Consider the following 24,263-nt stretch of genomic DNA (forward strand, 5'->3'; position numbering starts at 1 on the left):
CCGGCCTTAAAAAGGACATATTTAAATAAAATTATGCAGTCTGCACAAGCACAAAGCAGTAATAAATTTGCTTTTGTTTGTATTTCAGAAGCGAATGTGTGTTCAAAAAACTTTAAAATTAAACGTAATGACAGATCTATTAAAATTTATTAACTAAAAACACAAGAATGTTCATATTATCATTCTTTTATGTTTACTTTGTAAAATACATGAATATCAAATTTAAATTAAAGGGTATTTTAAAGATTGTTTGGTTAATTTTATAGGCCTTAAACTTTTTAACAGTGTTCTTCGAGGTAGTTAACTTGCTGTGCCCCTTAAGATATTCTTGATCAATCAGTGCTCCCAAGATCACGCGTCTTTATTGTTTTGACCAGATATATGGCATATTTTATGTTTTTATGCTTATTGTTTACAAGCACATTACTTAACTTTATTGTAATCGTTATTATTTCATAGAAAATGTAGATTTTAACGATAGATAAATTAAGCTTTTTTTATTATTTTAGAATTGTAAAGATATTTTAGAAATATACAGTATGGTTTTTTCAATACCGTATACATGTATTATAAAATTAAATTTAAAATACCATTATAAAACCGTTTCTTTTTTTTAAAATTTTTGTTTATCGGGTTAAATGGAAAGTTGTATTCGAATTTTGCATTGTTCGCTTAAACTTTTTTTGGTCGAATCAATAGTAGTTTAAAATGTAAGCAGGTTCATTTGGTATGCAAAATTTTTTAAATACCCCATTTTTAAAAGGAAATTATGTTAAAAAATTTAGCCCTTTAAACAACCGTAAAGGTTTTGGAAAACTTTTTTATAAAAATTATTCATTTAAAACGAGAAAGCGGAGCGATATCCCGTGAATACTGATTAATATCTTTTTATGTCAATTTAAATGAAAAATTCTCTGAAATAAAGGCAAAATAAGTCAAGTCAGATTCTTGATCATGTTGTAATAATAAAGCCTTTTGAAAATAAATATTACAAAAATATTTTTTTTATAAATCATCCGGCAGACACATACATCAGTGTTGAAATTAGATAGTGTAGCATAAAAAACTGTGCGTTTTCCTAAACATAAAGAAGTAGAAAAATATAAATATCATGCAATATTAGCGCTGTGTCATGATATTATCATATTATAATTTCATTTCGGTAAACATAAAGTTCAAATCATTGGCCGTTACCTTTATAGTAACTACAAATTCCATTGATAGAAGAAATAAAACAATATATGACTTACAATATATCAGTTATAGGGACGTCAAATGTGTGCATCCTCAATCGCGACCCCAATTCTAGATAAACTTTAACTTTCCATATCTATAAATGTCGGACCTGTTGATACTTTGCTCTAAATATAAACAAGAATCGTTTTTAAAAAATTGATGAACGTTAAAAAAATGCAAACAAATTTTGGTATCAAACATTTTTTAGCATGAAATATCATCATAACAAAGATTTTTTTGATATTTGTGATCATTTAATTCCTACACGTCTGGCAGGCGAACGTTAGTATAGCAATAACATCTCGTATTTAGAGACATAGTCTGCCATGTACAATACCATCGATGAATGATTACATAGGACGTCTCATATTAATAAGGGCAAATATATATTAATTCATAACACGTTTCAAATTGCCTTTTTCTTTTTACACTGACATTTTAACATGAACGTTGGTTTTGTCTTAAGTATAAGCCTTTTTTTTTGGTTCTATTACTTTACCTCACTACATTACTATTTTAGCACATATTCTTAACTGAAATTTGATATTTGAAATTTTAAGTTTAAGTACGGGACGTACTAGCCGTAGGAGATTTTGTATTATGCAAGGCTATTTATTAATAACACCGTAATACTTAATCAGTTTGCAGGACTTCTTTTGCTATGGTACGTTTATCATCTATCAGTAGAAGGTGCAAACAAATTATAACATATAGAGCAGCATTTTTATGAAATTCTGTTATTATATTAATTCTATTTTTTATGAAAGGCAAAATTTGTTGTACTGCCCCCACCCCCTCCCAACCCCCTCCCAAAACATTACTTTGAGCATATCTAAGGTTTTTGTTGCACGCACGGATTTTTACGGTTGTTCTAGAGTAATGGAGGTGTAAAGTCACATCATAAGAAGAATTTTTTTTTATCATGAAAGTTTATCATACACAAGTGAAATGCCGAGTTCTAAAACTTCCTTTTTTATATTGATTTTCAATTTAAAAGAATCTCGGTTTTTGTGTTTTGTTGAGAAAAGTTAGTCGCTATCATGTTATCCTGTATGGGATTTCTTGATTAGAATAACTTAAGTTTTATTAATCATGAATGCATTATTTTATGTTGTCTGCATTCTCTTGTCATTTCTTTTCTAATGCATCAAAGCATTATTTGAGCCGTGTCACGACAAAACCAACATAGTGCGTTTGCGACCAGCATGGATCCAGACCAGCCTGCGCTGCGCGGATCCCTGCTGTTCGCTTATCAACTCTTTTACAAGTAGAGAAACTGATAGCGATGGTCTGGATCCATGCTGGTCGCAAACCCATTATGTTGGTTTTGTCGTGACGCGGCTCATTTCTATTTGATCAAGTAATCAGTTTTGAATTTAATATTTGAAGAAAAAATACCTATTCTGAATACTGAAGTTTTCAAGATATCAACGGATAATTTAAGCTGGGTCTTATTATATGCTGATTACTACAAATTTCTAAAGTAATGAAGAACCCATTTCATCTATAAATTTCAAAAAGAAATACACTATGCCAGGAGGTTTTATGTATCTAAATGCAAACTGAAAATCATTATAAACAGTCGACATTTGTGTTAAGAGGGGTATTTTTTGAAAGAATAAGTTACAAATTTATATGTTTTATTTTGTTTTATTTTTAAGAAGCTTCCAGTTGTCGAGCATTCTAGCAACATGACACAAAAAAGTAATCATAAAAAAATAAACCCCACAAAACCAGGTCAACTATGCACGCCATATGATTTCTCTTTACAAGTGCACAATATTAATTGCATACATGGACGCCTGTTTTATGCTATCATGCAGGGTACAGTCTCCACGTGTCTGAACAGACAGACAGACAGTATGTAACAATAGACGTAGAATCCAGCCTGACATCTGTGACAAACTTTAATATGCCATACCATCGTCATTAATTTCTTCACATACAATAGTGTTAACATGTTAAATTGATATGATATGTTGCATCTACTGTCATCCATACCCTCTCCATATACATTCATGCACCGTCTGAAAACATAAATCATTCTTTTTAAGAAATACTTGATAAAAACCCTTTAAAGTTTTTGTGTCTTTAACATTTTGTTGTTGTCTTTTCTTTATACATAACAGAGAGATAACGATTCTTAAGTAACATTATATATGAGAAAGGAGATATAAATCTCTAAATGATGACCTTGATAACACTAATATCACATTATAAATTAAAAACTGGCTCTTCCCGCTGATACATAGATAACACTAACGATTCAATCCCTCCCCGCCTTTTTACACCAAATTCTGTTATAGTTTTTGTATAGAATTTCCGCCTAATTATTTTTGCAGCGATTAAATAGAACCCGCTTTGACTGCAAATGGACAGATATTATCCGCGCTATATAATACGGGTTTGTCGATTGAACTGCGATAAATTAAACTTCTTCTGGCCCGTTTAAGTCTTTTTAGACTGCAAAGAGGCAAACGTAAAAGACATTGTCAACGTCTATGATATCTCGGTCACATCTTACACTCAAATTTGGCAAAGTTAGTGCGGTATAAACTCTGTAGAAGTGTGTCTATTGACATTTTCGAAACCTCTGCATATTTTACTTGTCTTTGATGCACGCATCTATTTGTTTATGAACAATATACGACATGTGTGTGTGTCTATTATTTACCTATTTATCTAGGATCCCGTTAGGTATTACGTTGTTGTTATTATTATTGTAATGTATGAGATAATTTTAAAATAACATCGGAATAAAGAGATGAAAGAATCATTTTAACAATGGACATTATCCTTTTTTGATTTGGCATACTTAAATCTGTCTTCTTGTTATTTGAACTTGTCATTGGGTGAGTAAATAAATGGATATGTTTATAAAGAATATTGTGAAATAAAATTAATTATAATTATTTACACATCTTCTCCCCTAAATAGTGAACAGCTCTGAACCGTGACAAACTGAATAACTGAATATCATTAACCAAACATATTCTCCCCCACCATCTAACCGACCCCTCACCTACCCTTTCAAATAAACATACTCTTACCACTCTGACAACTTCCTCCCCTTCCCTACCATCTAACTGACCCCTCCCTTCCATCTATCAGACCCCCCCCCCTCCCTTCCATCTAATTGACCCCTCTCTGATTTTATATGGCTGAATTTAAGCATTAACGGTATTTAAAATGCATCACATATATTCCCGACATTTTAGACCCAATAACATCATCGGATGGCTTTCTGTAGATGGTTTCGTCAAAACATTGAAATTAAGTATAACAAACAATGATTTATGACTAACAGTTTTAGGTAATTAATAGACTTACTTTAAAGTGAGAAAGAATGTTCATAGATACAAGAGATGGATAATAAAATTGTTCCATAAGAAATAAATGAAATTGAAAAAGGTTTAGAAACACTCCTTTGCAATTAGAATTGTGAAATGACGCAAAACCATACATATACGGACTCAACATTTATATTCAACTTATTCACATATTTCAACTCTTTATTTTCGATATCTTGACTTTAAGTAGATAGTAAGTAATATAGAATCACTAAATCTTTTTAAAAGCTCATGCTATATTATCACGGATGTTGTAAATGGTAATTAATATATCTATGCCCGCCATCGGTTTCTAGATACATCGTAAACTTGCCAAATTGAAATGGGATGTACTTTGCAAAGATAACATGTTAATCCCCAGGTTACTTTGCTCATATCTTTCAGTCAAAAGTTTACTTTATTGTTTTATATGAGCCGTGTCTGGCGATCAGGTTCAAAAGGAATTAAAATTTACTTAATAAATTTAACGCGTGCATCATTTGTTGCTTGCATTATCAAATAAGCATTTTAGTAAATGTTTGCTCTTTTTCATGCGCAATCATTAATTTGCTGTGAGTGATGTGATATTGTTCAATTAAAGAAATGAGCCATCGTGAACATGCAGTACATGAAAATCTAATTTTATAGCACAAGGACAAACGTCGCCATTTGCATCTCATATATAAATGTACAATTTCTATCTTACTGAAAAATGGCAAAAATCTTTAAACGATTTGTTTATGTGCTATGTCAATATACGTTAATTTTGTCAGTCGAAGCTACAAGAAGTTATACAGAAGTCATTTTAACAGTTTTATAAAGTGAAAATGTCAAGATGTATATTTTTTATTTCTCTTTATCTGCTTTTATCTCATACAGCACTTAGGTTTTCACCAATGTTTAAGAATTTATAAACACGGAAGCACATTTGTAAGCTAACAATCATTAAAAGCCGAGTTAAAAGTTGTATGATAGGATATACTTTAATTTACGTTCTATTGTCAGGTATCAGCTCAAAAGTGAACCTTTTAATGCATTTTTATCTTTGGTGCATTATAACATTAGCACAGAATTCACTACATAATAGTTATAAAGTATCATTCGAGACAAAGACATTCAGTTTGATAGACCAGGTTCATTAAAAGTACGAGTAGTGTTATGGTACGTGCTACAGTCCACACACTCTGGCACTGGTTTTGGTAGAATCTCTAACATAAAAATATAGTGTCATGCACGAAATTAATTGTTTCGAAATATCTGCAGACGTTTTTGTGTCGTACTTTTCAATTGACTTTAAGATAAAAATAAAAAAAAGTTTCTTTAGCATTCAGTGATATTTTGCCACACTTCTTAACTCTACTGTATATTTGCCTTCTCTTAAGTCGTTATATGTCGTTTATATCCATTTGAACAGTTTGATCAAATCTATTTTCGACGAAAAAGTGAACAAACATTCTCGACAAAAACATGTAATTTATTATATGCATCTTCATATCATATAAATCATCTGTCTCTTTTGAAGAGACTGTGTGTGTTTTTGTCACATTAAAATGTCTTTATCGTTAGCTTTGTCAATACCACTGTCATTAGTCGATTTAGTTAAACTAAAATACATTTTTACTTATAAGTCGAATGAAAACATTAGACATAATTTGAAAGACAAACAGATTCGTGTTTAAATGTTGAATTCTGCTTAAGTCGGGGGACGTGGACGTTCATAAAGAGGCTCAATCAAAAAGAGCCTGCAACATTTACAATGTTATTGTTTTGGGCGTTCCTTGGGGATTCTGTTTTTCTCTATTACAATATCATTGCAGAGAAAGAAATATATAGCGTTGTCATAAACAATTTTTTTTGTAAACCGAACTTAATGAGTATGAAAAGATACTGTCAATATGATAAATGACAGCAAAGTTTCCAAATAATATTATTGAATTAAATGTACTAGATAGTAAACAATACCACATAAATCAAAACTCGATTAAAATATATAACAAATATTTGAACAGAACTAGATCAATTATGGACAAAGAATTGACAATATATTTTGATAGCATATAAAGATAAATTACGGATCATTCTTGTCAAACTAATTGCTCTCAAAATTGATTTTAATGATGAAGTAGGTAAAACATAAGAAAATGATATATTATGGTACTTGATAGACAAATCTTTTGTTTTAACCACATACTCATTTAGAACTGAAAATATTTAACTTATTATTTGGTTTAAATTGGCGACTGTTTAGCGTCTGTCGTTGTTATAAAGTCATCAAAAGTCAGATCCACTAAACATGATACCGTCTGTTTGATTGACTGATGGCAGGACCCGGCAAAGATCTGATTGGACAGGTCGACCACCCGGTGTTTGGTTAGTCGTATCAGATGCAGACAATGGTATTTAAGAGCCCCCCTTCGTCTTACACTAGAGATATCTATATATCCTTAAATATCTTTGACCAAATTGTTTTACATAACTTATATCTTATCTTATCATACAATTACTTTTGAAATTAACCGTTATTGTAGATAACGCAGTTTTAAATAAAGGTATACCTGAAGATAACGGTGTGTTACGTGATAATTAAAACTATATACCTTACTAATATAGTGGGTTATTATGTCATTATATCATATACATTACATATATAATTATCATAAAGAATAAAGATTTGTGATATGATAAACATAACACTAGATTTTGGACAAGCAAAAAACAAAAAGCATAGCATAAATGGTCAAGACAGTTTGCCATTGGCCAGTATAGCGGTATAAAAGACTGTTATATTTTTTTTGTCTAAAATTACTATTTCTTTAAGACTGACGTTTTCGTGCTCAATATTTGAACGAAAAATATTTTTATGTATTTAAGATGATACATTCTATTATTTGAGTGCTTGAAGAGAAGAAATCTAGGACACGAGACAAAATATATTTAGTTAATTCATCGTTCCAATACCGATTGGTTTACAATTGGTTATGGCAATTTAGTTTACAGTTTCAGTTGGTGTTGGCGGTACAAATAAGCAATTTCCGGAATAGTGAAAAGATGTCCAAAATGGACATAAAACATCATATTGTAATAACCTCCAACTCATAATCAGAAAAACTCAGCTTTGGTAGATTTTTGTAAGATAATATCAAAATTTAACTTTATTTAAGTCATGCATGCTTTTTGTTGTTATTTTTCTGGTTTGCACTAAGAGATATATTCTTGGGTGTTTAATATTTGAACGGCAGAAAAAAATTATTGCAAACATCAGAGAATATGTTTTTTCTTTAGTAATTTAAGCTGGTGGTAGAGTTTGAAATAAATGGATATGTTGATAAAGAATATTGTGAAATAAAATTAATTATAATTATAATTATTTCACATCATTAATACGATTTCTTTTAATGTTATATGTGTTACGTTTTCAGTTTATTTCAAACTTATTCAAATACTTTTGGACAAAATCTTATTCAAAGATCAAAAAATGATATATTTTTGTTATTGTTGGCTGAAAGAAATTTAAAAAAAATAATTGTGATAACTTGAGTGTTCCTCACAAAGAAAATGGTGTCAAAGATGGAGGTCACTTTGCTATGACATGATTGTATTAACCACATTTAACTCAACAACGACATTCATACTTCAATTTAGCATAATAAATATTACACTTAACTTGCTTTAATTAACACTTTTCATATAAGATTTCATACAATATTAGCTAAATTTACGCATAAAATCAACCATGCGACATATCGTACACAAATCTTGATTTCGTTCTATTTTCTGCATTTGATAAATACAGGTCTCCAATGTAAAAATGAATAAAAGTGTCAAACTTTAGCTTGCTTCCGTTTATTTGTAAATTATGTAAATGTTATCATAAAATTGTTGACTAGGTAAACAATGATCAATGGGGTCCTAATGTATAACTTACATTTATATTTACATTGAATAGATAAACAGTGATATTTAGATGTTTGTACATAGCCATCTGCCCGGGCGAACTTTCCGGTACATTAACCTACGATTATACTCATTTACTTTATTAATAACTTCATTAGAGTACGTTTACATCGTTCTTCAAATCCATTTCTTAAAGGCGCTTTTTTGAGGCCCGAAAGCGTAAAAAACCCCTTAAAACTTGAAAATTTTACATAGATCAACTGGAACACTTAAAACGGATAAATATGATAATGATAATTAAGAAATACACTCACATTAAAATTTTTAAAGATATTTAATTCAATTATGGTTTGTTTAAAGCGTTTAAACGTTTTGTATATAATTTTGCACAATCAAAAATATTATTCTGGAGGTCCGAAATAAGCGAATGACCTGAAATTATACACGCAAGTTATTAGTTAAGAAGTACAACAAATGGTATTAAATTTAAGATAAAATATTCCCAGTACCGTCATTTGGAGAAAAAAACATCCAGTGGAGTTCTGTAGATTAAATTTCTAAAATGGAGGAGGCTTAATGCTTTTATGTTGAAACAATATTTTGAGGAATAAAGACACCAGCTTGTTAACCATGTGCATTTTCTTCTGTCACTATTCGAAAACTATTAAGGTTTTTACAAAATGTTTTTATTTGTTTGTAAGAACTTATATAATATTACTTACTGTTTTAAAATAAAGAAAATTGAAAAACAACAGCAACAACTTTATAGCACATATGCATGCACTGATAAATAGGCATATCTAATGTATCTAATGAAGTGTTTTAGTTTTTTTCCAAACCACTGGTCCATTCGGTTTTAATAAGCTCTAAAATTGCATGGTGAAGATTTGGTGTGCATTTTGTAAAGATATACCGTTTTTCTTTTAAAACTTTAATGAGATCTATTTGACATTCCCAATCCTCCTTGGCAAGTCAAATTTTCCACCTTTGCCTACAGTCACACACCGATATCATTTGTTATGAAGCAGTTTAACAAACTATTGTAGATAACTGGTACGTTTGTTGCCGTGATGGATAGCCCTGTAATGACCGTATGATGTCCTAAACGTAATATTTGGTAATATGCCATAACACCCGCCCTCTACAAGTATGTTAAAATGTAAAAACATGATAATATTTGGACATTGTTTAGTCGTTAATATCATGGTAAGTAGCATCTAGAAGTATACAGTATAGTGGTCATTCAATTTAAGAAGTGAGCTCTCAAGTGTCCACTTGAAATTAAATAAACTCTATAGATGTCCACATTCTATGCATTTTAATCATATATCTAAATTTTTATTTTCTTCTTCTTTTTCTTTAGTATTTAATCAACGCGGGCTAACTTTTTTACTCTCAAAAAGTAAGACTTCTTTTGATTAATTGGACAAGAATATCTTTTGAAAATGTTGCCTTACGTGTAAATAGTTTAACTCAATGATCACAAAACAGTTTATCTGAAGTATACTTATAATAAGGAGGCTTAGATACGTTATAAGGGCTGAGGTAAAGCATTATACCACATGGATTTATAACATAATTTACTTTAAGATATAGCCCATTTATTTTTTTAAACTTTCCATTGTAATTGCTCATCAAATTCTAAAAAAAGGACTAAAATCTAATTTCAATACGAACGACGTCTTGTGTTAAAATATATATTTACAGACACCTTTTCATTGTAGCTATATATATTGATGTTAAAGTCTTAAGAAAAAAATAACCTTGATGTGAATTAGATTAGTATATTTCAGAGTCTTTTAATTTGGACTCAAAGCGGAAAAACTGATGATAATTAAATGATGAACTTATATGTAAATATTACACGTATATATATATCTTCATGGTGTCAATACATACATAATGGTCCAACCCTTTAAATGACTTACTTACATCAAACACGCACATTACCATTATCATGATTATAGAGACAAGAATAAAGTACGATATATTTAGTTTTTAATAGGTGAGCCACACAAGAAGTTTGAATATTATTTCATAAATCATTCTGAAATCAAATACGATTCTATATATTCTTATCAGTTTTAACTTTGTTCTTTGCCCATTTTATACGAGTGTCCAAATGAATTGTGTAAATGTGTTGAAATATATTTTTTTCATCGGCAATATTAAAAATTGTGATGCGTTGATAAGTAATACAATGATGAGGAATTCAATTAGCCCATAAAAAGTTCACAAACTATCATAGATATAATGATATAATATAAAGATCAAAGGATACGTTAGAGATAATTGTATCAACATTAGTTATAAGTCATATACTACTGACCTTAGCATAGTGACTTTGCGATATATTATGATATATTTTTGATGTCCTTTAATATCTACATGAATAAGCATTTAGGCATCTATTGTACGGAATACAAGGGCCGCTTGATTGTCAATCTCGTTGTTAATTAAAATATAGGCACTGTTTTGATTAAAACATTTACATTTTACAGTCATAATTAATTTCATCGTTATAAACGGCCAATCGTTTTGTTTGTTTGTTTGTTGTATTTTTATCATTCTGCTAGTCTATGCTAATTCATGCAATACCATGCCTCTAAAATTTGACATGCCATTTCATTCTATGCTATGCAGGTCTGACCAATGCTCTGCTGTATTGTGCAATTTCTTCAATGCAAAGCTATGCAGTAAGGCATTGTTTACTAAATCATCGCAATATCGTATAAGCATATTTCACTTTCACCAGTTACACATGAGCCGCGTCATGACAAAACCAACATAATGCGTTTGCGACCAGCATGTATCCAGACCAGCCTGCGCATCCGCGCAGTCTGATCAGGATCCATGCTGTTCGCTTACTAACCCCTATTACAAGTAGAGAAACTGATAGCGAACAGCATGGATCCTGATCAGACTGCGTAGATGCGCAGGCTGATCTGGATCCATTCTGGTCGCAAACCCATTTTGGTTTTGCCGTGACGCGGCTCATATAAATTCTTAAGATGTACAAGGAGATCACACTCCTGTTAAACCAGTTTCAAACAGTTTTGCATTAATTTAATTGTCATGACTTTGATATATATATAACCATGAGATGACACTATGAAAAGAAAGTCAGTAATGTACCAAAACTATTTAGATGTCTAGACAAAGATAAATAATTGTTGTATGTTTTCATCTAACAAATAATTCTCTAAAATTACTTTATTCCATTTTTCAGACATGCCAAAGTTTAAATCTATAAATCATATTCCTTAAATGATAATTAATATTTTCCTTTTCACTAGCTGTTATTTATATTTGCGGAATGCACTATATTTCCTATTCATCAACTTTTAAGTACAGTAAAAAAAGGCTGTAACTTCGACTTCCATTAACACAACTCTGAAAGTATTTATTATACTACATAAAAACATTTCTGTAGCTAAAAGCATATAAAACATATTTTGTATGTGTAAAATGCTATATATCATTTTATTTCTTCATTTAGATGAAATCTTTTGTACAAACATTTATATACAGCTGAGAAGATTATATTAATATATATTTAGTATAGTAACATCTTATCAATTAAAATTAAAATGTATCGTCTGCCGCAAACCAAATGGTAATGGCTGCACGTGCAGGCATTTAGAAACATACATTTTCGATTTAGCAGTCGACATTTTAACCATATCAAGATATCTCAATATCTATTTTTTAGATTTTGAGCAGTTTTGTATTTCATCAACATTAAGAAAAAGCCCTGTAGTTACTTCCCGACAAAAGAATTTACTAGTTTGAGCATTTTATATTGAATGTGATACAGTAACAAATCTCAACGTTTACGGTATCACTTCTGTTTTAGAAGGGATTAACTTTTCACATTCAGTAGCATATGTTGAATGTTGAATTGTTTATTCGAAAATCATTATCTTTCCTGTCTTGATTGATATACTTTTACCAACCAATGTCATTTATCGATGGCAATCATCTCGCCTTATTAAGGTTTAATTGAATTAAGAAATGCAAAATACCCATACTCTTCAAACGTTTTCAAATATTTTCCCGACCGATATATTCAAATACTTCAGGAGAGAAATTTAGTTTACTTATATGTACATGTATTCATTTTTGTTGTACCCAGTACTTAGTTTGCATGGTAAAGCTGTGTATTAATATCTTGTTCTTTCTTTCTTTCTTTCTTTCTGTCTTTTTATGGGTGTTCATTTGGTAATGCTTTAAGCACTGTTATATTTTACGATGAATGTATCATTTTCCTCTTATGTTTGTAGACATGGAGTGAAGATGTAGCACAGAAAGCAATAGAATGGGGATCTAGGTGTGAATATGTCAGCCGCCCAGACAACAACTGGGGTCAAAATATGAACTATTTCTATGGCAACTCGTACCATAAATCCTCCTTACAGTTGTTTACAGAAACATTTACAGCTTGGTCAAACGAAACTATGCATTATGATTACAGACGATATCGATATTGTGGAAGCAAAAACGTTTGTTCGTATGTTCAGGTAAGTTTTCCTATAACACTATATGTGCATTATCAGATATTTAAAAGGTCGAAAGAGATTTGCACAATAAGCCGTCCAGAATGAACGATTGAACAGGTGCGGTCTTTTGAAATTGTCATGCAAGCTGGACGTTTTTCAATTATGTATATAAAACATATAAGTACAATATCTCAATCAAACCCATCCTGCAACATTCATCCATTTTTATAAAATGGCACGAAAAATTCACTTTCGCTGCCGAAATAACACGTTTACAATGTACTTACTATTACCGTCCATAAACAGGCTCACTTTAACCAAGCCTGCAACATTTTCAATACCGCCGTCTCTTGGCGTTCTTTTGGGATTCCGGTTGTCTATATGTGATTCCTTTATTACATTGTTAATTTTCATCGCTGAAATAGGCGAGGTTCATGTTTAAATCGTATGCATTACATTTGAATTGTAATGTAGGTTATTTAGAATTTCTTTTAAGAATTTCTATACGATGAATATTTAATTCCTATTGTATGTGTATTCTATATTTATATTTACCGCCCAACTCGACTACTAAATAAACAAGACTCATAAATCATCAGAAATCAAGATGACATAATAACTTTCTTGTATTTTTGTTTGAAAACTGATATACTCTAAACATAGAAACTGGCGTTCGCAAGGTGTGGTCCTTACACCCCTATTGTTGCAAATTTAAAGGAAAGGAAAACAGCACTGTTTAGTTTATATTGTGGTTTGACTGTTTACAAGTAAGTGTTGAATACGTTGTTCTAGTGTCCGTCATTTATCATGAAGAAAGTCAAAAACAGGTGTATACAAGGTCCCCTGACACTGATTAATGATGAAAATACTATCTCCCTTTCAAAACATCATCTTAATGAATTCTTACAAAAATTACCTTCTTGCTGCTTTGCATATTTTATGTAACGAAAGTATTTATATAGTACAATATCAGACCCAGCTTGAATCAAATAATATATTAATTAAAATTTTATTTTCATAATATCATTAAACAGTACTCTTTATTATTTTCCTTACATTTGATTAATTGACGATACGTGAGTTTGGAAGGAGAAGGGGTGGAGACGAACATAACTCATTAAAATTGTTAAATTTTGAGTGTGAAAAAAAGTGTTTTTAGGTCAGAACACTTTGGACTAATTAAAACTGAGTTTATAATTTATGCGATATAGTCATATTTCTGAAAATATGCCCTTTCATAAAGTAGATAAAATCTTTAGGTCTTTATGACATTTCTTATTCTACCAAATGAAAGAGCTTGCAGTCATTTTAATGCAATTGCTTACTATCTAATGGAAAATATTTATTAGTTTTTGTTGATTGACACGTAATTTGCATATTTGATATTTGATAATGTATTACCTTTTATATCAACCCTTAATTTAAGAGCAATAAAAACTAATGATACACAATAAAATCGTAATAATATTTGACATAATGATGGGATAGACTTATTTGTATGTGAGTATATCTGAGTATGATTACAACTAATGTCTTTCAAGTATGTAAATATAATTCAAAATCATGTGGTGTAAAATATATCATATCAAAATTCAAGAAACACTTAATTATTTTATTCAGGATCTAGGACTTAAAATCTTTAATATAATAAGTTTGCGGAATACGCTTTCAACCCTTTGTGAGCCTGTGGGAATGTTCCACTCAAGACATACCCTGCTTTTCGACTGACAATACAGAACAAATGTGGTTGCATGATTGGAATAATTCAATATATTGTTATACGATTAAAGCATTATACAAATTTAACTGGAAAAAGTTCAGTTTCTCTTAACAAAAATGAAATATGTTTATTTCCTTACTGTAGGCTTTAAGTTATGCTATCAAAGACGAATTTCTTGCCGTATATTTACTATATACATGTATCAATATTTTTAATATAAAAATTAAATCATTAATCAGAATCAGTATTAATCATTATGTTCAATCAAATGGACGTTCTACGTAACTATGTAAATCAATGCATCTGTTTGTTTGACCTACATTTGAACGAATGGTTAAAGGTAAGGTGATGATCATGTTACTTTAATGCAATGTCCCGGCATTGCTTGTCTGTCACAACTGTGCAGCATTATGCAAGGGAATATGCAAGAAATAATTTCTTCCGTTGTTAACTGTCACTTTCGCTTTGTCAATTAACAAAAGACGCAGAGGCTACGTTCACGCCTCAAGACGTAACGTACTTCTTACCAGTCAGTTTTGTACACATGGCCAATTTGTTAGGTGTCATGTGAATCAGTGAATTAAATTGTTCACATAATATCATATTAATTGTTCGGTACATATCACTTAAATGATGAACAGAAATGCCTTCACCAATGGACCAGCTCGAATTTCGGTTTGTAATGAAGTGGGTTTAGTTCGAATTGCTGTTTAGTATAGACTTGAGGATTTTATAATTGTAATTTAAATAAATGAATATTTCTGAGGTATGACCATAAATTAATTCTAAGAGTTTATGCAACTTGTTAGACAGAAATTATAACAAATCAAATAGTATGTCGTTCAAAAAGCTTTATTTTTCCAGTATTTTTGTAACAAAATATTAGGCCGGACAGTTATGAACGAAAAGTAAATGGTTATTTTTTACCACAAAAGTACAATGCAGTACAGTTCCCGCAGGCCCAATGTCAACTGGGCACATCTGTTTTTTGCTTTTTTTTTAATTAATCATTATGATGCTGATATTCCAAATACCCCATGAACTGTCGAAAACTCGAACTCTGTAGGGTAACAGTTAAAACAGGGGCATAACAAAATCCCAACACTTTTTTTCTTAATCTACCATAAACAATCTATCAATCATATTATAACAATAAAAAGGTGCTATATAAGTATTATCTTACCAGTGTTATGATAATGATCGTGTCTGCCTATCATTATAATGAATTACTATTTATAATCTGATACGCCCTATACTATTTCAAAATTTATTGTTTATATAAAACTAAAATTACATATAAAATGTTGGACATTAAATATGATTTGTCGAGAAATTAACGTCATTACAAATTCATGGACGTAAGTGGAATGTGAAATATTCACTGAAAATCTTATTATGTGCATATAGCTTGCCTTATAAATCTCCCATGACAGAGCACTTTCAGCATGCGATTTATTCTCTCTTTATTGTTAAGACAAGCTTTTCAAATGCGGATATATATTATTTGATTTAGTTTTCACCACTTAGACATTATATCATTCACAAATGTTGGTTTTTTAATGTATCGAGATAACATAACATGCCCAGTAGACAACTGACACTATCTCTACTACTTGAGATTTTCGCACGGGTGTAAAACAGATTTAGCTACTTAAAGCGTTTTGTCTGTTAGATTTGAATACACTGAGATGTAGATGAAGTCATTTTGCCCATATTTTCAATAAGATATATGTACTTAAATTTGATTGAAAAGCAACCGGCATCATTAATTGATATAATGTAATGTGAAGTTACATATTGTGTCACAAATTATTTTCGTGTAAAAATTTATCATATTCGTATCGAAGTGTTTCGCATTATATCGCATCGGGCATAAAACTACTAAAATCATAATATTATCAAATCATGTTTGTTTAATCAAAAGATGATTTATAAATGTTAATTGTAATACACGGAAATGTTTTTTGAATCAGTATAAGAGATAGAAATATCGTAAGGAAATCATCGTGACAAGACTATGTATCGCAGTTTACAACAGTACAGCACAGTATCGCACAATGGTTTAATCCAATGTCCATGTACCAAAAGTACTATGTACATATTGAGCATTCCGATATTTAAAGATCTACAAAGGAAGATTTGTTTTAAATTATAAATTTTGTTTTGTGTTAGTTTATTTTAGCTTAAAATACGATCATGTGCCCCACGATCTCTGGTCAACATAACTACATGTCCACCTCCAGCTTATCGTATCGTATTGCAATTTTTCGTGCGATAACGTTACGTTCTTTTATCGTACCTTAAGTCACCAATAAACAGTTTAGCCGCTAGAAAATGTATTTTCTCATAAATTTAACTCGACTCAAACTATATTCAAAGGCGTTTTCAAACAAACGGCGAACCATTTTAAAAGGAAGAAAAAAATCAAACGAAGATGCATTTTTTTTTAAATAAAAAATAAATTTTGATGCCTCTGTTCGTTTTCCGTTTGAAAATAGATCGTTCAGTTTAACATGTCGTTATGACACCCTTGTTGTTTACGCTGAGGCAATAATCCAATCCGACATCAACCGCTGTTTAAAGTCGCCTCATATTACCTTCCTTCGCATCACCAAGTAAAGTAAACAAATTCAGGTGTGATACAAATGAAAATGATAATATTTCTTTTTGTGTTACATAATACGAGTAGGCACCGACCGTCGCTTTACAACATTTTGCATATTATCATTTATTTCTAGAAAAGGTTTAAAATTAATCAGAACGGTAACCGTGGTAACCGTCTACCACAAGGATTGTCTGTTTTCTTTAATCTTTTTAAGAAATAAAATTACCTCATATATTTTATGTCTCATGAAGTTTTAATTCTAGTAAAAAAACCCATGTGTTTACAATTCAAAACTTTATTAAAGTGGATTGGTCTATAATTGAATCACTATTAATTATCAATAAGTATTTTAAATACTGATAAAAAGAACAGCAATGTATCATTTGTATATTTTATAAGCTATTTCTTGAAATGAAATATGGAAAGAGATTATAGTGATTTACTATGAACGTTTATGTGATGAACGACAATGTTTTATATAGAACAATTTATTATCTTCTATATATAATCTTGTAATATCGGAACAATATATATCTCATACTTACCATCAAAATCTATATATATTTTTTTTGTTACTTTTGTAATGTATGATACTTAATACCATATACATAATTATTTATATTATAACAGACCAATTCACTTTAAATGAAATAATATTTCACCGAATTCCCCCGGAATTTAAAGGAAGAATTTAGCTTGCGAGATAGAAATTCGGTCCACAAATAATTCAAGCACGACAAAACATAAGCCTCGATGTTTCAAATGATATCTATTTTATATGATATCTTAATTAAATCAGAGAGACTTTTATTACATTGTAATGTATCTATTATATGGCGAAGACGCTACTCGTCAAAAGCGAAATTTGATTAGAATGAGGACTAAATTTCAATTGATGGTAGGATATCACACTAGATTTGAAGACATTAGGTTGTTAACTGATGTTGCACAACAAAAGAAATTTTAAATTAATTGTGAAAAAGAGAAAAAATAACGATGCATTTTTAATAATATGTCGTAGTGATACAAGCCATCTTTTTGAATACTGTTAGATCCGTGTTTATTCATGTTTAAGTGATATGATGTTTGTAATTACATTCTTCAAAGAGATATAATGTTTTTTATGATAGCATTATTTTGCTGAATCAACGTTCAAAATAAACTGCACAATGAATTGAGCGATAATGAAAGGACTGAAAATAAACCTTCCTTCATAGAAATTATAGTACCATTCAAGGCAATGAAGCATTATTCATTAACAATAATGCCTCCCTCGTGGAAATGTAGCCTCATTCTTGGCAACATAGCATCATTTGTGAATTATAGCCTCATTCATGGCAATATAGCCTCTGTCATGAAAAAATATCCTTAAAATAAGATTTTTGAAAAGGATTTTAGAAAAGCAGCATGTCATGAATTACGAATTACTTGGAGTAATTGCACCATATAAAGGATTTACAGGAATAACTTTTTTCATTAATATATCGTTAAGAGAAAGTCTGCATTTAAACAAAAACAATCATAACTTTAACAATTTTCCACTCTGCTTTATAGGTGATTTTAATTTGCTTATCATTTGTTTGAATTAATATATTTGATACAACAGGATGGCTTTAGACGACAGGTAGGTATTGGTATTCACTAGTATATATTATATAGAACAAACTCCTTATGTAATACCCTCTGACATACTGTAAAACCCTCTAACATACTGCTTAACCCTCTGACATACTGTAATACCCTCTGACATACTGTAAAACCCTCTGACATACTGTAATACCCTCTGACATACTGTAATACCCTCTGACATACTGTAAAACCCTCTGACATACTGTAATATCCTCTGACATACTGTAATACCCTCTGACGTACTGCTTAACCCTCTGACATACTGTAATACCCTCTGACATACTGTAAAACCCTCTGACATACTGTAATACCCTCTGACATACTGTAAAACCATCTGACATACTGCTTAACCCTCTGACATACTGTAAAACCCTCTGACATACTGTAATACCCTCTGACATACTGCTTAAACCTCTGACATACTGTAATACCCTCTGACATACTGTAAAACCCTCTGACATACTGTAATACCCTCTGACATACTGTAAAACCCTCTGACATACTGTAAAACCCTCTGACATACTGTAAAACCCTCTAACATACTGTAATACCCTCTGACATTCTGCTTAACCCTCTGACATACTGTAATACCCTCTGACATACTGTAAAACCCTCTGACATACTGTAAAACCCTTTAACATACTGCTTAACCCTCTGACACACTGTAAAACCCTCTGAAACACTGTAAAACCCTCTGACATACTGTAAAACCATCTGACATACTGTAAAACCCTCTGACACACTGTAATACCCTCTGACATACTGCAAAACCCCCTGGCACACAGTGAAACCCTCTGACATACTGTAAAAACCCCTGGCACACAGTGAAACCTTCTGATACACTGTTAAATCCTCTAACATACTGTAAAACCCTCTGACATACTGTAAAACCATCTGACATACTGTAAAACTATCTGACATACTGTAAAACCCTCTGACACACTGTTATACCCTCTGACATACTGTAAAACCATCTGACACACTGTAAAACCCTCTGACATACTGTAATACCCTCTGACATACTGTAAAACCCTCTGACATACTGTGAAACCATCTGACACACTGTAATACCCTCTGACATACTGTAAAACCCTCTGACATACTGTAAAACCATCTGACATACTGTAAAACCCTCTGGCATACTGTAAAACCCTCTGAAACACTGTAAAACCCTCTGACATACTGTAAAACCCTCTGACATACTGTAAAAACCCTCTGACATACTGTAAAACCCTCTGAAACACTGTAAAACCCTCTGGCATACTGCAAAACCCCCTGGTACACAGTGAAACCCTCTGATACACTGTTAAATCCTCTAACATACAGTAAAACCCTCTGACATACTGTAAAACCATCTGACATACTGTAATACCCTCTGACATACTGTAAAACCCTTTGACACACTGTAAAACCCTCTGACATACTGTAAAACTCTCTGACATACTGTAAAAACCCTCTGACATACTGTAAAACCATCTGACATACTGTAAAACCCTCTGACATACTGTAAAACCCTCTGACACACTGTCAAACCCTCTAAAACACTGTAAAACCCTCTTGCATACTGTAAAACCCTCTGACATACTGTAAAACCATCTGACATACTGTAAAACCATCTGACATACTGTAAAACCCTCTGACACACTGTCAAACCCTCTGACATACTGTAAAACCCTTTGACACACTGTAAAACCCTCTGACATACTGTAAAACCCTCTGACACACTGTAAAACCCTCTGACATACTGTAAAACCCTCTGACATACTGTTAAACCATCTGACATACTGTAAAATCCTCTGACATACTGTAAAACCCTCTGACATACTGTAAAACCCTCTGACATACTGTAAAACCCTCTGACATACTGCTTAACCCTCTGACATACTGCTTAACCCTCTGACATACTGTAATACCCTCTGACATACTGTAAAACCTTCTGACATACTGTAAAACCATCTGACATACTGTAAAACCCTCTGACATACTGTAAAACCCTCTGACATACTGTAAAACCCTTTGACATACTGTAAAACCATCTGACATACTGTAAAATCCTCTGACATACTGTAAAACCCTCTGAAACACTGTAAAACCCTCTGGCATACTGTAAAACCCTCTGACACACTGTAAAACCATCTGGCATACTGTAAAACCCTCTGACATACTGTAAAACCATCTGACATACTGTAAAACCATCTGACATACTGTAAAACCCTCTGACATATCGTAACATCATCTTTATAAATTGTAATGGAGTGTTTACATTAAGATGTAATAAGTGTGACAGAAAACGTGGTTGCAGATTCTTTACGATATTTATAACCTAACGCAGATATTGCTCTGTCATTGATGAATATTGTCAACTTAATTATCATATTTTACCACATTTTAAGCACATTTTTACGCCATATGTTGCTCTAATTACATTTATGAAGCTAATTTCATACATGATATGTCATAAATCGCAGTACATTTATCAGATATTGTCTTTTCCTTTTACTTCAATTTGCACTTGAAAATGTAATTTGGGACAATACTGTCTGAAAAGAGATTGTTGTTTAAATTTTTATACAAAATGTACACTTATTTGAAATTAATTAAAATATTTGATACAATAATGGTAATATTTCAAGTGTTTTTAATGACATAATAACGAATGAATATCAATGTTTCAAAATATTATTTATTTTAATATCAACACGACAAAAAAAATCTCATAGGTTTAAAGAAGTCAGATATCTTTTCGATTTTATGTCCATACAACTTTATTTTGAATTCCTAATTCACTCCTTTTCAAATGCAGCGATTTGTTGTTTCTAGTACATGTATATACTTTCCTTTGCCTTTAACCTTATAATTAGCAATAGTTAAATAGATATTCATACCGTCTTAGCTGTAAAACATGTATATACAACTTGTATATGTAAAAGAAGTATTTTCTTTGAACGCTAGATATTTTGGTAATACACCACTAGTACATGTAGACGTTTAATTACATAAGGCGATGCTATTAATGTGTCCTTAGTGTCATATTTAAGCAAACGTTTACTTCAGATAGATTCTATTACACATTCTTAACGCTGTTTCTTCACTTACTTTTTGTTCTACTAAATTAAGAATTCTAACACGACCCACATTTTTCCCTTTTGAACATAGAAGAACAGAAAGTGTGTGTTATTATGCAACAGATGCACAGTTTGACGTTCTATATATAGACATGTGACGTAATCATTATACACGTGACGTAACCACTAAAATTCAGACGCGCTGAAAATAAGTACGAAAACAAATCAGGCGCAATTTTGCTTAACTATAAAGTACGGCAACATTTATTTGTTGATGTCGTGTTAGAATCGAAATAATATATCCAAATCAATGATTTTATCGCTTGATAACGCCCTCGTGATATAATTCTTCGCATCCGAACTCCAAACAGTGATGTTATTGAGCGATAAAATCACTGTTTGGGATATATTATTTCTTAAATAATATATCCCAAACTGTGATTTTATCGCTCAATAAAATCACTGTTTGGAGTTCGGATGTGAGGAATTATATCACGAGGGCGTAGCCCGAGTGATATAATGATGCGCATCCGAACGACAAACAGTGATGTTATCAAGCGATAAAATCACCAATTTGGATATATTATTTCGCTTCTAACACGACATCAACAAATAAATGCTGCCGTTCCTGATAATTAGCTAAATTGCGCCTGAGTTGTGTCCGTACTTATTTTCAGCGCGTAACATTTTTAGTGGTTACGTCACGTGTATAATGATTACGTCACATGTCTAAATTTAGAACGTCAACATGTGATTTTATTGCATAATAACACACACTTTCGGTTCTTCTATGTTCAATAGGGAAAAATGCTGGTCGTGTTAGAATTCACGTTTTTACACCGAATATTCTGAAACGCTCGCACACCGTGACACGACATTTGTTTCTTTTCACGAAATAATATGCCATCAAATATTAATATTGTTGCAGAGTAATTAAGATTGACTACATAAAAGTGAAGATAAAATTCTGACTTGTGGAATACTTTCTTTTACAGTTAATTAGTTCTAACCACATCACATATGGACATTAACCCTTATATCCTCTTTAAAGTTATATTATCCTTTGCTCTAATATATAAATCATTATTTCAAAAAAAGCTCAATTTATCATAATAGTAAAGGACAAATTCCTATAAAAAGGACTGCATAAATATCTTAAATGATCATTTACATACAAACTTTGAGAAATAAAACACAAATATCCTATCATTTTCAATGTAACTTTATAGCATTTTCATTATTATGCATATATAAAGCTGTTTCTGAAATATGCATACACTAAATTCTTCCATATTTGTTTTTGTTGTGTACATTTATATGTTCCTTTGGTTCAAGTCTTGATATTTTATTAACGTATCGATGATTTCAGCTTATAGCAGCAGATGTCCAAGAAGTAGGCTGTGCTATTGTAAAATGTCCAAAACTAGAGCTTACTTCTCCAAGAGCAGTTCAACGTCACGCCAAATTGTTCGTATGCTTCTATTCACCATGGTAAGGTTCTTCTGCAAAGGTTGTTTACAACCGAATATATATTATATTTTGACCGGAAGTAAATAATATGTATGATTATTTGATATGTTATTATCAATGCAATTAATTGAATGAACAGATCTAAAATACGTTATATTTATATACGGTGTAATGTTCTGTTACACTTGGTTTCAATATATAGAGGATATTGAATGAGTGTAAGTTCAATACTGAATTTATTGCACGAGTTGAATGAAATTATATTATGCGAGCCTCTGGCGAGCATAATATTATTTTATTCAACGAGTGCAATAAATTCAGTACTGAACTTACAAGAATTTAATATTCTATTTATCACATACCCAAAATAAAGACCATTTAAAGTGAAATAAAAGTCATTTTTCATTGACGCGCCTATAGTATAACGCTAACATTTAGCGCGTCTTTACACTATGTTTGTGTAACGCTAATGACGTCAAGTCAAAATATATGCACGGCCGTGCAATACCATATTTACGGAGTCGCAAAATCGGCACGGGTGTGTGATAAAGAATATTTAATTTATGATTTTATGCCATAGCCGATATATACATGTTCTTACTATTTGAATAAAGAAAACATTGCATAAGTTTTTAGCAACATTGTTAACTTTCAAATGTTTTGATAATAACATCAAGTATGAGTTTGTATTAGGAATAATGTAATTGCAACATTATTTTAGGTAATAAAAGTCATATTTATACTTTCGTATTTTAATAAAAAAGATTGTTATGTTATTGGAATATTTACCAGTTCATGCATTTAAAAGCTTCCGAT

At 31.2% G+C, this 24,263-nt stretch overlaps 1 protein-coding gene across 4 annotated transcripts in view; it reads left to right on the forward strand.

The window, feature by feature from the left end:
- The window catches only part of LOC132752786 (uncharacterized), a 55,090-nt gene that overhangs the window by 13,646 nt on the left and 17,181 nt on the right, over positions 1–24,263 (forward strand). For 3 of the 4 annotated variants that reach the window (XM_060743170.1, XM_060743167.1, XM_060743169.1), the window contains exons 2-4: positions 12,743–12,979; positions 18,890–18,907; positions 23,347–23,468. In XM_060743170.1, coding sequence (XP_060599153.1) covers positions 12,743–12,979; positions 18,890–18,907; positions 23,347–23,468 — 377 coding nt within the window. The remainder of the gene's footprint in view (positions 1–12,742; positions 12,980–18,889; positions 18,908–23,346; positions 23,469–24,263) is intronic. The other variant, XM_060743168.1, reaches the window with a different exon arrangement.

This window comes from Ruditapes philippinarum, unplaced genomic scaffold (assembly GCF_026571515.1).
Source record: "Ruditapes philippinarum isolate M1 unplaced genomic scaffold, ASM2657151v2 ctg280_1_1_1_1, whole genome shotgun sequence".
Lineage (NCBI taxonomy): Eukaryota > Metazoa > Mollusca > Bivalvia > Venerida > Veneridae > Ruditapes > Ruditapes philippinarum.